Source organism: Canis lupus, chromosome 7 (assembly GCF_003254725.2).
Source record: "Canis lupus dingo isolate Sandy chromosome 7, ASM325472v2, whole genome shotgun sequence".
NCBI lineage: Eukaryota > Metazoa > Chordata > Mammalia > Carnivora > Canidae > Canis > Canis lupus.
The window spans coordinates 1,147,855-1,161,833 of NC_064249.1; the positions used below are offsets into that span (position 1 = coordinate 1,147,855).

The window sequence follows — 13,979 nt, forward strand, 5'->3', positions numbered from 1 at the left end:
TTTAAAAGAGCTGAACTTTGGGTTGGAAGACTGGAGGGGAACATGCTTTTTTTCCTTGGTAGAAAACATGTGTTATCTGATATTCTGGCACCATGAAGCTGTACATAAAGAACCCTAGATGCTTGATTCCACAGAGAGGGGAATATGAAATCATCTGAATAATGAGTTATACAAGAGAAGGAAAGTAATAAGCAGGGAAGTAAAAATCTGAAGAAACGTTTTCATCTTTTTGGTAAGTCTGCTCTATACTCCAAGCACCTATCACAGATAATCAGTAAGAATAAAGCGGTAGTTCAAAAAGGCAGCCAAGACCTGGGAAGAGGAGGTCTAAAACAAAAGGAGATCAGGAATTTGTTTTTGGACAGAGAATTGATCAGTAAAACATGGATTAGTAAAAATGGGATCAGATGCTAAGTTCAATAAGCTGAGAGTCAAGAAAAAGAAGAAATGGTGTTCATAACTAGGTAGGAATACATTTCAGGTAAGCTAGCCGGGCATACAGAAAGAAGATATAGGCCAACATTTCACAAGCTCCCCTCACAAACTGAGGAGAAATACAACTTCTAAAAGATCAATAGGAGGCAGCTAATGTCCAGGTAATTCCTTGAAGGCAAAACAGGAGTGACTTCATCTAGTTAGGAAGCAGAGCAGAACTCACAAGACTAGAAAATTCAGGTTCTGGGAATTAACAAATTAATCAAGCTTAGACAAGATATTCACCAAATCTCCTCAGACTAAAAGTATTTTTCTTCAAATATTTTTATTACCTTCTTAGAACAGAAAGAAGAGATACTAAATTCTACATTATCTAATTTGACCAAATGAAGGTCAGAATTATATAGCTATGCTGTTTTAACCAAATGAAGGTCAGAATTATATAGCTATGCTGTTTTTAACTTCTTTCTTATATTCCTGTAAAATTTTGACTATTCTTAAATTTGCCTTGAACTAAGTTGAAAATTAATATAATGATAATTACAATAGCTAAAATTTAGAGTGCTTACCTCATGTCAGTTATTATGCTAAATAATTTCTATAGATTTAGCTCATTTAAACTTACCAAAAGACCCCTTCAGGTCTATCTTCATTTTAGATACAAGGAAACTCAGGCTCAAGAGACTAAGTAACCTGGGTCAAGGTAAAACCAGAATATTAATTGAAATCTGAGTCCTTAACTACTATGCAATTACTCTATCCTTAAGTGGTTTTCAGAGTAGTAGAAATACCTAACCAACTTAATTCCCTGGACAGAGTCAAGGGAGTGGGAGTATAGACATGGAGATAAAAACTAGGGGGAGGGGCAGCCCAGGTGGCACAGCGGTTTAGCATCACCTTCAGCCCAGGGCCTGATCCTGGAGACCTGGGATCGAGTCCCATGTCAGGCTCCCTGCATGGAGACTGCTTCTCCCTCTGCCTGTGTCTCTCACGAATAAATAAATAAATTCTTAAAAAACAAAACAAAACAAAAACCTAGGGGGAGGAGGAGGATTGGGAAGAGCCATAAATTTCCGTTCTTTTGGTCTGAGCCATTCCATCCCGCAGCCTCTAGTAAGTTTTCTTGGGATCCCAGTACCAACACTAGGGAAAAACTTCTGATACCTGTCAGCACACGCATGGCTCCATGGACTGCATTTAAGTCTCCGCTCACCAACATCTCCATGAGCAGGTTAAAGAGCTGCGGCCAGGCTTCGGGCCAGTCCCAGTGGGCGATGGCTGACACTGCATAGGCCACACTGGAGCGCACCTTACTTATTGATTCTCTCAACCCATTGGGCAATAGCTCCCGGATAACAATTTTTGCCTGCAGAGGAGAAAAACCCACCTGCCATTAGATCAGGTTATAAGCGACTGGCAGAGTTCTATCCAGTTTATGTGCTGGAAAAACAATACACACAAAATACTGCGTATCTATCAAAAACTCCAATACACAAATTTGATAAATCATTCAGAGTTCATCTGTGATCCCTAAACTTATGCTGTCCATTACAGCAGCCATCAGCTACCTGTGGTCCTTTATTAAATTTAAATTACTTAGAATGAAATGAAGTAAAAAATTCAGTTCCTCAGTTTCATCAGCTACATTTTAAGGGCTCAATACCCATATGTGGCCAGTAGTTACTGCCCCAGACAAAATAGATACGGAATATTTGCATAACTGCAGAAAGTGCCAATGGACAGCATTGCCCTAGACCTTATACCTCAAAATTTCTTGGGCATCCAGAATGGCTGCATAGTGCTGTACTAAGTAGAAACATTATTTCATTTAATCTTCAAACAACTCTTTGAAGTTGGAATTTTAATTCTAATTTTAGATATTTAGGAAATTGAAGCTTAGAAGTTAAAAGGCTTTTCTGGTATTTTCATAGCTAGTAAAAAAAGGCAGAACTGGAATTTGAACATGTCAGTCTGATACTCAAGCTCTCTTACCTGTAGCATGCTTCCCATAATGCCAGCTATGAATCAATCTTTTCTACCTAGTATTTTCATTGCCCCATGTTGTCAAACAATGAAGACCGCTCCTAAATTTCTTAAGACAGCTCCTCAAATCTCTATAGGAAGACTAATCAAATACCTCTCCTTACCCTTTCTGTAGTTTCAGGAGGCCTAAACTTCTCTGATTGGGCACACCAGTGAGTTTCCACATATTGCTTCAAAATGACTGATGCCAGCTGCAAAGAGAATAAGCCAAGTGGTACAGTAAGAAAAAGACTTTCTTCATATATAAAAATCATATATATATGATTTTTCATATATATATCATATATATATATATATATATATATATGGCCTAATATCATTTGAGGTGTATCTTTTTTTTTTTTTTTTAATTTTATTTTTTATTTATTTATGATAGGCACACAGTGAGAGAGAGAGAGGCAGAGACACAGGCAGAGGGAGAAGCAGGCTCCATGCACCGGGAGCCCGACGTGGGATTCGATCCCGAGTCTCCAGGATCGCGCCCTGGGCCAAAGGCAGGCGCCAAACCGCTGCGCCACCCAGGGATCCCATTTGAGGTGTATCTAAATCTAGTACAAAATCCTAGGTTATTTGTAAATCAGTCTTATTCTTTCTCTTTCCAATAAGAAAGTTTCACTACCAGATAAAAAAGGAAATTACTTATAAATTGGGCCAATCAGTGTGAACTTACCTGACGGATTGCCAGTGCTCCCTGGGGATCTACGGTCAGCTCTGCTAGGTGAACACCAAATTCTGAAAGAGAAAATTTTATTGTGAGTCTAAAAGCACCCAGGAAAGCCATAGGAATATACTGAGCTTTAATCCTGATGCCAGTAAGAAAGCTTTCAGAAAGGAGACTGATTTATTGTTTCTAAAAGTGCTGACAACTGCTCAGATTGGTTCTTCTAAGTAAGAGAAACAGGTTGGCCTGCAGGACATGGCTGCTCACAATGAATAGTTCCAATGCTTTCATTTTCTCCAATCACTTCATAGCTCTTCCAACCATCTTCTCTTCCAAGATGGCAACACCTTCCTCTTAGACCAATGAATGTAGTATCTAATTGAAAATGAGGGACGCCTGGATGGCTCAGCGGTTGAGTGTCTGCCTTTGGCTTAGGGTGTGATCCCGGGGGTCCTGAGATGGAGTCCTCACATCAGGCTTCCTGTGTGGAGCCTGCTTCTCCCTCTGCCTGTGTCTCTGCCTCTCTCTGTGTCTAGAAAGAGAAGAAAGAGAAGAAAGAGAAGAAAGAGAAGAAAGAGAAGAAAGAAAGAAAGAAAGAAAGAAGAGAAAGAGAGAGAAAGAGAAAGGCAGAAAGAGAGAAAGAAAATGAGTACTATCTAACCCCAAAGAAAAATTAAAAGGTGAGATTTCAGGAGTTGCCATGACAAACACTACCAGATAAGACATAATTAAGTCTAAGAAAGTCTGGCTTTAACAGGTTTAGTCCTAAAAATATAACTGTTAAAAGCAAACAGTTTCCAATAAGCAATGTGAGCAGTAAACTCAAAATGCATATTGAGAAACTAGAAACAATTCTTACTCCTACATTAAAATTTAGATCCTTCAATGGAATCCATATCAAAATTTCAATTATTTTTTTTTCAGAAACAGAAACTTATCCCCAAATTCATATGGAATCTCAAAATTCATAACCAATCTCAAGCCAAGATAATCTTGATTTAAAAAAAAAAAAAAAAAAAAAGACCAAAACTGGAGGACTCACACTTCCTGATTTCAAAACTTAGTACAAATCTATAGTAATCAAAACAATGTGGTACTGGCATAAAGGCAGATATATACACATACACCAATGAACAGAATAGAGAGCTCAGAAACATACCCTCACATATATGGTCAAATGATTTTTGACAAGGATGCCAAGATCATGCAGTGGGGAAAGGACAGTTTCTCAACAAATGTTGGGAAAACTGGATATCCACAGGCAAGGTAATGAAGTTGGGGCCTTACCAAATACTACATACAAAAATTAAATCAAAATGGATCAGGGACCTAAATGTGAGACCTAGAACAATTAAACTCTTAGAAGAAAATATATGACAAAAGCTTTGACCTTAGATTTGGCAATGGTTTCTTATATATGACACCAAAGGCACAGAAAACAAGAAAAATACACAAGTCAGACTTCATAAAAATTAAAAAATTTTGAGTATCAAAAAAAACCATTGCGTCTGAGTGGCTTAGTCAGTCCTGTCTGACTCTTGTTTTTGGCTCAAATCGTGATCTCAGCTGTGAGAGTCTCGGCTCTGAGCTGAGTGTGGAGCCTGCTTAAGATTCTTACTCTCCCCTGTCCCTCTGCTCCCCCTCTCTCTTGGATGCCTGTATATACACATGTGCTCTCTCTCGCTCTCTCTCAAAAACAAAACGGATGTGTCTGTGTTGCTCGGTTATGAAGCATCTACCTTCTGCTCAGGTCATGATCCTGTGTCCTGGGTTTGAGCCCTACATCAGATCGGGCTCCCTGATTAAGCTGGCTTTTCCCTCTCTCAGCCTCCTCCCCCACCTGTCCTCTTGCACTCTTTCTCTCTCAAATAAATAAAATCTTTAAAAAACAAAACGAAACAGAACAGACAAAAAACCCAATATCAATAGAGTGAAAAGGCAACCCACAAGATTGAAAAAAAAATTTATAAATCATTTATCTGTTAAGAGGGGACATCCTACTGGCTCAGTTGGTAGAGCATGTGATTCCTCATGTCGGGGTCATGGGTTTGAGCAAATGTTGGGGGCAGAGTTTATTTAATAAGCAAAAAATTTTTCCAAAAAAATAAATCACTTATCTGATAAGGGATTAATATCCAAAACATACAGAGAACTAAAATTCAACAACAAAACAAATAACTCAATTCAAAAATGGGCACAGGACTTAAACAGGCATTTCTCCAAGAAAGAAAGAAAATGGCAAATAAGCACCTGAAAAGATACTCAACGTTGCTAATCATTAGGGAAATGCAAATTAAAACTCTGAGATGCTACCACACACTCCTTAGAATAGCTATTATCAGAACAACAGAAGTACTGGGGAGGATGTAGAGAAATTGGAATGTTTATACACTATTGGTTGGAATGTAAAATGGCAGCTGCTGTGCAAATAATACAGTGGTTCCTCAAAAAAAAAAAAAAAAAAAAAAAAGGAATCATTATATGATCTAGCAAATTCCACTTCTGGGTATATAACCAAAGAACTGAAAGCAGGGTCTTGAAGAGGTATTTGTTCACCTATGTTCATAGTAGCATTATCCACAATAGCCAAAAGATGGAAGCAATCCATGAGTCTATCCACAGATGAGCAGATAAAATGTGGTGTATACATACAATGCAGTATCACCCAGCCTTCAAAAGAAAGATATTTTGCAATACGCTACAACTGCTAAAATAGGTGAACCTTGAGGACATTATGCTAAACAAAATATGTTAGTCATAAAAGGACAAATACTGTATGATTCTATTGATCTGAGGTACTTAGAGTAGTCAAAATACAAATACAAAAAAAACCCAAAAAAACAAAATACAAATACAGAGGTTGCCCAGGGGGTGGGAACGGGGAAATAATATATTATTATTATTATTATTATTATTATTTTTTTTGGAAATAATTATTATTTAATGGGCTTACACTTTCACAAGATGAATGAATAGAATTATGGGAACGGATGGTGGTGACAGGTGCACAACAATATGAATGTATTAAATGCTATTCAACTGTGTGCACTTAGAGATGATTAAAATGGTAAATTTTGTGTTGTGTGTTTTACTACAAAAATAAAAAAAATTAAATTTAATTTACACTTCTAAAGGGTAAGAGTAAGAGTAAGGTAAGAGTCGATTTTCAAATGAGGAAGAAGAATGTTAGACCAGGATTGCATCATAATTGTCACACTTGACATTCTAGGGCTATACTATCCAACATGGTAGCCATTACCTCCAAGTGGATACCAGTTTCCTGAAATGTGGCTAGTGAGGATTGACATGCAGTGTAAATGTAAAACATATACCAAGCTGCAAACTTAGTATGAAAACAAAATAACGCAAAATTTTTAGTAATGTTTACATTGATTACATAGTGAAATGATATTTTGCACACATTAGGTTAAATACAGTTTAAAAAATTATTTTTAGGGCAGCCCTGGTGGCGCAGCGGTTTAGCGCCGCCTGCAGCCCAGGGCGTGATCCTGGAGACCCTGGATCGAGTCCCACATCAGGCTCTCTGTATAGATGCCTGCTTCTCCCTCTGCCTGTGTCTCTGCCTCTCTCTCTCTCTCTCTCTCTGTCTCTATGAATAAATAAATAAAATCTTAAAAAAAATAAAAAAAATTATTTTTACCTTTTCAATACAGCTTTTAGAAGATTTAAAATTTCACCTGTATAACTTTTATTCCTATGGTATAGTGCTGTTTTTGGAGAACAAATGGTAGTTTTTCAGATGTGTTTGGTTGTGGTAGGTGCACAGGTTACAACAGGTACATCATTCCCTTTTGGAGGGAGATCAGTGAGGTTAAGAGCATGAGTTCTGGAATTAGGCAAGTTTAGGCTCAAATCCTGAAACTACTATGTCTGAGTTGAGGCAAGTTATTTATCTTTTGTAAACCCATTTTCTCATCTACAAAATGAGGAGAATGGTATCAAATTATCAAGCAACCCTGTGAGAACCATATATGGCACATAGTAAAACTTTAAAAATCAATTATTGTGGCAATTCCTATCAAAATTCCAATGGCGTTTTTCACAGAAATAGAACAATCCTTAAATTTGTATGGAACCACGAGAAACTCCAAATGGCCAAAGCAATATTGAGCAAGAACAAAGCTAGAGCCATCCCTGATTCTTTTTAAGATTTTATTTATTTTTTCATGAAAGAGACAGAGAAGGAGAGACACAGGCAGAGGGAGACGCAGGCTCCATGCAGAGAGCCCTATGTGGGACTCAATCCCGGGACACCAGGATCACGCCCTGGGCTGAAGGCAGACGCTCAACCACTGAGCCATCCAGGTGTCCCAACATTCCTGATTTCAAATTAATTTACAAAGCTATCATAATCAAAACTCTATGGTACTGGCATAAAGGCACATAGATCAATAGAACAGAAGAGAGTGTAGAAATAAACCTATGGTCAATTAATTGATGACAAACGAGGAAAGCATATACAATGGGGAGAACAGTTTCTTCAATAAATAGTGTTGGGAAAAGTGGACAGCCCATGCGAAAAGAATGGCTTTTCTTATAGAAAAGAATGGACTCCTGTCTTATACCATATATAAAACTAATTCAAAATGGGTTAGAAGACCTGAATGTAAAACCTGAAACTATAAAAACTTCTAGAAGAAAACATAGGTGGTAAGTTCCACAACATCAGTCTTAGCAATGGTTTTCTGGAGTTGGCACCAAAAGCAAGGCAGCAAAAGCAAAAACAAATATTGGACTACAGGGGCACCTAAGTGACTTGGTTGCTTAAGCGTTTGCCTTCAGCTCAGGTCATGATCCCTGGGTCCTAGGACTGAGCCCCACGTAAGGCTCCCTGCTCAGCAGGGAGCCTGCTTCTCTCTCCCTCTGCTGCTCTCCTTGCTTGTGCTCTCTAGCTCTCTCTCAAATAAATAAAATCTCAAAAAAAAAAAAAAAAAGTGACTACAGGCATACTTTGTTTCATTGCACTTTGCTTTACTGTACTGAATTTTTTTTTACAGACTGAAAGTCTGGAGCAACCCTGTGTTGAGCAAGTTTATCAGCGCCGTTTTCAACAGCATTTGTTCACTTTTTGTCTCTGCGTCACATTTTGGCAATTCTCAAAATAGTTAAAACTTTTTCATTATCATTATTGTATTTATTATAGTGATCTGTGATCAGTGATCTTTGATATTACTACTGTAATTGTTTTGTGGCAACACAAACTGTGTCCACATAAGATGGTGAACTTAATAATAAATGTGTTATGATTTCTCTACTAATTGGCTGTTTCCTTCTCTCCCTCTGTTTGGGTGTTCCTAGTCCCGAGACACAATAATATTGAAATTAGGCAATTAATAACCATACAATAGGGATGCCTAGGTGGCTCAGCCGTTTGGCGCCTGCCTTTGGCCCAGGGCGTGACCCCGGGGTCCCAGGATCAAATCCCACAACGGGCTCCTGCAGGGAGCCTGCTTCTCCCTCTACCTGTGTCTCTGCCTCTCTCTGTGTTTCTCATGAATTAAAAAAAAAAAAAAACAAAAAAAAAAAACAAAAACAAAAACAAAAAAAACCACTAACTTAAGCGTTCAAGTGAAAGGAAGAGGTGCATGCCTCACACTATAAAAAGCCTGGTGAGGAAGGGATATCCAAAGCCAAGAGAGGCTGAAAGCTAGGATCTCCTGCACCAGTTAGCCAGGTTGTGAAATATAAAGAAAAAGTTCTTGAATGAAATTAAAAGTGCTACTCCAGTGAATACACAATAGTTTTATTGCAGACATGGAGAAAGTTTTAGTGGTCTGGACAGATCAAACCAGCCACAACATTCCCTTAAGCCAAGTCTAATCCAGAGCAAGGCCCTAACTCTCTTCAATTTTATGAAGGCTGAGAGAAATGAAGAAGCTGCAGAAGAAAAGTTTGAAACAGCAGAGGTTAAGTCATGAGATTTAAGGAAAGAAGCTGTCTCTATAATATAAAGTGCAAAGTGAAGTGGCAAGTGCTGATGCAGATGCTACAGCAAGCTATCCACAAGGCCTAGCTAAGATCATTATTAATAAAGGTGGCTACACTAAACAGCAGATTTTCAATGTAGATAAAACAGCCTCATATTGGAAGATGGCATCTAGGACTTTCACAGCTAGTGAGAAGTCACTGCTTGGCTTCAAAGTTTTTCTTCCTTTTTTTAAAAAAATATTTTATTTATTTTATTTATACAGCACACATGCACAAGTAGGCAGAGCGGCAGGCAGAGGGAGAGGAGAAACAGGCTCTCATCTGAATAAAGAGCCCCATGTGGGGCTTGATCCCAGTACCCTGGGATCATGACTTGAGCCAAAGGCAGATGCTTAACCGACTAAGCCACCCAGGCACCCCAACAGGGGTTTAGAAGAAGTTGATTCCAACTCTCATAGATGACTTTGAAGGAGGGCTTAAGACTTCAGGGGAGGAAGTAACTGCAGATGTGGTGGCAACAGTGAGAAAACTAGAATTCGAGGTGGAGCTTAAAGATGTGACTGAATTACTACAATCTCACCATAAACTTTAATGGTTACTTCTTATGGATGAAAAAAGAAGGTGGATTTTAGAAATGGAATCTACTCCTGGTAAAGATGCTGTGAAGATTGTTGCAATGACCACATAGGATTTAGAATAGTATACAGGGTTAATAAAGCGGTGGCAGGGTTTGAGAGGATTGGCTAATTCTGAAAGAAATTCTACTGTGGGTAAAATGCTATCAAAACAGCATCACATACTACAGAGAAATTAGGAAAGAAGAGTCAACTGATATGAAACACTTTACTGTTGTCTTATTTTAAGAAATTGCCATAGCTGCCCCAACTTTCAGCATCCCCTGTCCTCATCAGTCTGCAGCCAGCAACAAGAGGTAAGACCCTCCACCACCAAAAAGATTATGACTTGCTTAATACCTCAGATGATGATCAATATTTTTTGGCAATAAGGTATTTTTAATTAAGATACATTGTTTTTTAGACATAATGCTACACTTTAACAGTATACAGTATAAGCCTACCTTTTATATGTAGAGGAAAACAAAAAAATTCATTTGACTTGCTTCACTGCAGTATGTGCTTTATTGCATAATTTGGAACTGAACCTACGTTTCCAGAGTATGCCTGTGTATCTAAAAAGCTGCCACACAGCAAAGGAAACCACTAACAAAATGAAAAGGCAACCTACTAAACAGGAGAAAATATTTGCAAATCATGTGTTTGATAGGGATTAATACCCAATATATAAAGAACATGTACAGCCCAACAGCAAAAGAACAATCCAATTAAAAAATGAGCAGAGTATGGGATCTCTGGGTGGCCCAGTGGTTTAGCACCTGCCTTCGGCCCAGGGCGTGATTCTGGAGTCCCGGGATCAAGTCTCATGTTGGGCTCCCTGCATGGAGCCTGCTTCTCCCTCTGCCTGTGTCTCTGCCTCTCTCTTTCTGTCTCTCTCATGAATAAATAAATAAAATCTTAAAAAAAAAAATGAGCAGAGTATCTGAATAGACAATTTTTCTAAAGACATACAGATGGCTCACAGGTACATGAAAAGATGCTCAACATAGTTAATTATCAGGGAAATGCAAATCAGGACCACAATGAAATATCAGCACACATCTGTTAGGATACCATTATATTATAAAAAAGACAAGAAATAACAAGTGTTGGCGAGGATGTGGAGAAAGAGGAACTCTTGGTGCACTGCTGGCAGGAATGTAAACTGGTGCAGCCACTATGGGGGTTCCCCCCAAATTAAAAATAGAACATCCATATGATCCAGCACTTTCACTTCTGGGTTTTTATCTAAAGAAAAAACACTAACTCAAAAGATATACGCATGCCCATGTCCACTGCAGCATTATTTACAATAGCCAAGATACGGAAAGAAACTAAATGTCCACTGACTGGTGAATGGATAAAGAAAATGATATGTGTGTATGGCTGCCAGAGACCACGGGGGGAAGGGGGTGGGTGGGGAGAAGAGGGCCAAAATGGGTGGAATCAAAAGGTACAAAATTCCAGTTATATAGTAAGTCAGTCATGGGGAAGAAATGTACAGCACGTCAGCTATAGTTAACAATACTGTACTGTATATTTGAAAGTTGCTAAGAGAATAGATCTCAGAAGTTATTTCCATAAGAAAAATAAAAATTCTATAACTAAGATAAAATCATATATTGTGCTATTATTTTTATTGCCCACCATGAGTACATTGTAAAAAATCAGTTATTGTGCTATTATTATTTTTATTGCTCAGAATGAATACGTTGTTTGGCTTTCCTATCTCTGTAACTAATGTTACTTTCCATAGTAAATTCTATCACAATTGGATTCCACTGGAATAGCCGTCCAAAGGATATTTGTGCAAAAAGTCACCCATGCAATGTCTCATGTTCAAGGCTTATCCAAGTAAACTGCTTAAAAGCTACTGAAAATAATCTCTCTCTCTTTCAATTTTTTTTTTTTTTTGGAGAGGGAAGGAGGGAGGGGCAGAAGGAGAGGGAGAGAGAGAATCTTTAGCAGGCTCCACGCTCAGCACGAAGCCTGATGCAGGGCTCGATTTCATGACCTGAGCTGAAATCAAGAGTTGGAAGCTTCAGCGACCGAGCAACCCAGGTGCCCCATGATATGTTTTTTTAAAAAATAATTTCTAGACTTAAAAGGTGACACATGGATATCCTTTACTCACATTCCTCTGATATTAACAACTTACACAACTGTGGTTCAATGATCAAAACCAAGAAACTAACACGGGTATAATACTATAAACTATGGGCTTGAATAGAATTTCATCAGTTTTTTTCCCCTTACTGTCCCTTTTCTGTTTCAGGATCCAATCCAAGATCCCACAACGTACTTGGTTATGTCTCTTCAGTTTCCTCCAATGCATGACATTCTCTCATTCTTTTCTTGTCTTTTCTATGACCAGAACACTTCTGATGAGTAGTGATCAGTTACTTTGTAGAATGTGTCTCAATGAGCATTTGACTTCAGTTTCCTCACAATTACATTTAGGTTATTCATTTTTGGCAAAAATATCAGAGAAGTGATGCTGTATCCTCAGTATAGCCTATTGGGGGAATACATAATGTTGAAAAATTACTGGAAATGTTAACCATGACTACTTGGTAATATGGGGTCTAATGGGTTTCTTCATTGTACAGGTACTGTTTTTCTTTTTGTGACTGATAGTAATCTTGGGAGAGATACGTTGAGATTATACTAATATTCTGTTTCTTTTTAAACCCTGACACTTTGATTTTAGTACCCACTTGAAATCCTGTCTACAAAAAAAAAAAAAAAAAAAAAAAAAAAAGAAATCCTGTCTACAATGATTACTGTGTTGCTTGCCTAATGGTGCTTTTGTATTTCTTTTAGTGTCTTTACTTTTACTGCAATTCTTTTCTAATGAACTGTTCCTTCTCCTTTCTTTATCCAATTATTTCTTTACACCAGTGTAGACTCATGTTTATTTTATTCTACAGTTTTAAATCAATACTATCATCATTTATTTCCCAAATTGTTCTACTTTGGCCATTGGCACTCCTTTCATTTGGCTCCTATATACTTCTATACACTTCTATCCTTTTTACAGCATTGCCTTTTCTTCTGGTATCACAAGATACTCTAGGCTTATCTTGCATTTTCCCTGCCTAAGCCCCGGAATCATCTTTTCCTCCAAGGATCCCTGCTTCTTATTTTATTGGGGAATGCTATTTCAAAACCAAGATCTGGATGCTAGGTGTGCTCATTTGTTACTGAGGTATCACTGCAACTAAGACTTCTCAGAGAATGGCACACGGAAATATCTGTATGTAGATGAACGTATACCTAAACATCCATCCATCCATCCATCCATCCATATATTGCCACCTCAGATGCCAATCTAATGCTTCAAAGTTCATTCTACTTTTCCTTTTTTCCCGATGAAGCTTTTTCTCCAACATTGATAAATCTCATTTTTAAAAAAAAGATTTTATTTTAGAGAGAGAGCATGTGCATGTGCAAGCACGCAGTGGAGAGGGGCAGAGAGAGAGAGGGAGAAAGAAACTCCAACCAGGCTCTGTGCTAAGCACAGAGCCAACGTGGGGCTTATCTCACCACCCTGAGATCATGACCCACCAAGATCACAACCAACCGGAGCTGAAACTAACCGTCTAGTATACATGTAAACTAATTATAGAACTATTAACCCATACTCTTGTGAAAAAGATACATTAACTTATATATAGTTTTTTTTTTTTTTTACTTTAATGTTACAATATAAAGTCAAAATACTATTTTCCAAAGTTACTTATTAGGTTAATTCTTTTCTAACATAGTAGCCATGTTATTCGTTTGCAATGCAGTTAGGTTTATGTTACTACTTCCATTTTGGGCCCCCTCCACTGTCTCATTTTAATTATTTATCTGGGGGGGGTATCACTATGATTTTCAGTCAAAGCTACACAAAATGGAATGTTCTAAGAGCTCTGCTCCACCTTCATTCCTATTAACTTCTTTCCACCCTTTCCCCACTCACTCCACGTAGGTCACTGATTAGTTTCTGATCTATCTTTCCTGTATATCTTTTGCATAAATGTGCAGATACATGTGTATTTTCTTACGTCTTCTTGTTTATATGAACAGCTTTATACTGTGCTTTTTCGCAGGTTTTTTTTTTTTCAATTAACATATTCTGGAATTCATTCCGATCAGTTTGGAGATTCCTCTCTTTTATTTTTTATAGTTGCATAATATACCATTGCATAAATGTACTTTTTTCAAACACTCTTTTATATATATATATCTATATATATATATCTCTATATATATATCTATATATATCTATA

The 13,979-nt window shown here is 37.8% G+C and overlaps 1 protein-coding gene across 2 annotated transcripts in view; it reads right to left on the reverse strand.

Moving 5' to 3' along the window:
* IPO9 (importin 9) overlaps nt 1-13,979 on the reverse strand; it is a 58,928-nt gene that overhangs the window by 33,204 nt on the left and 11,745 nt on the right. For both annotated transcript variants that reach the window (XM_025458559.3, XM_049112011.1), the window contains exons 2-4: nt 3,149-3,210; nt 2,583-2,669; nt 1,600-1,801 (exon numbers count right to left, since the gene is read on the reverse strand). In XM_025458559.3, coding sequence (XP_025314344.1) covers nt 1,600-1,801; nt 2,583-2,669; nt 3,149-3,210 — 351 coding nt within the window. The remainder of the gene's footprint in view (nt 1-1,599; nt 1,802-2,582; nt 2,670-3,148; nt 3,211-13,979) is intronic.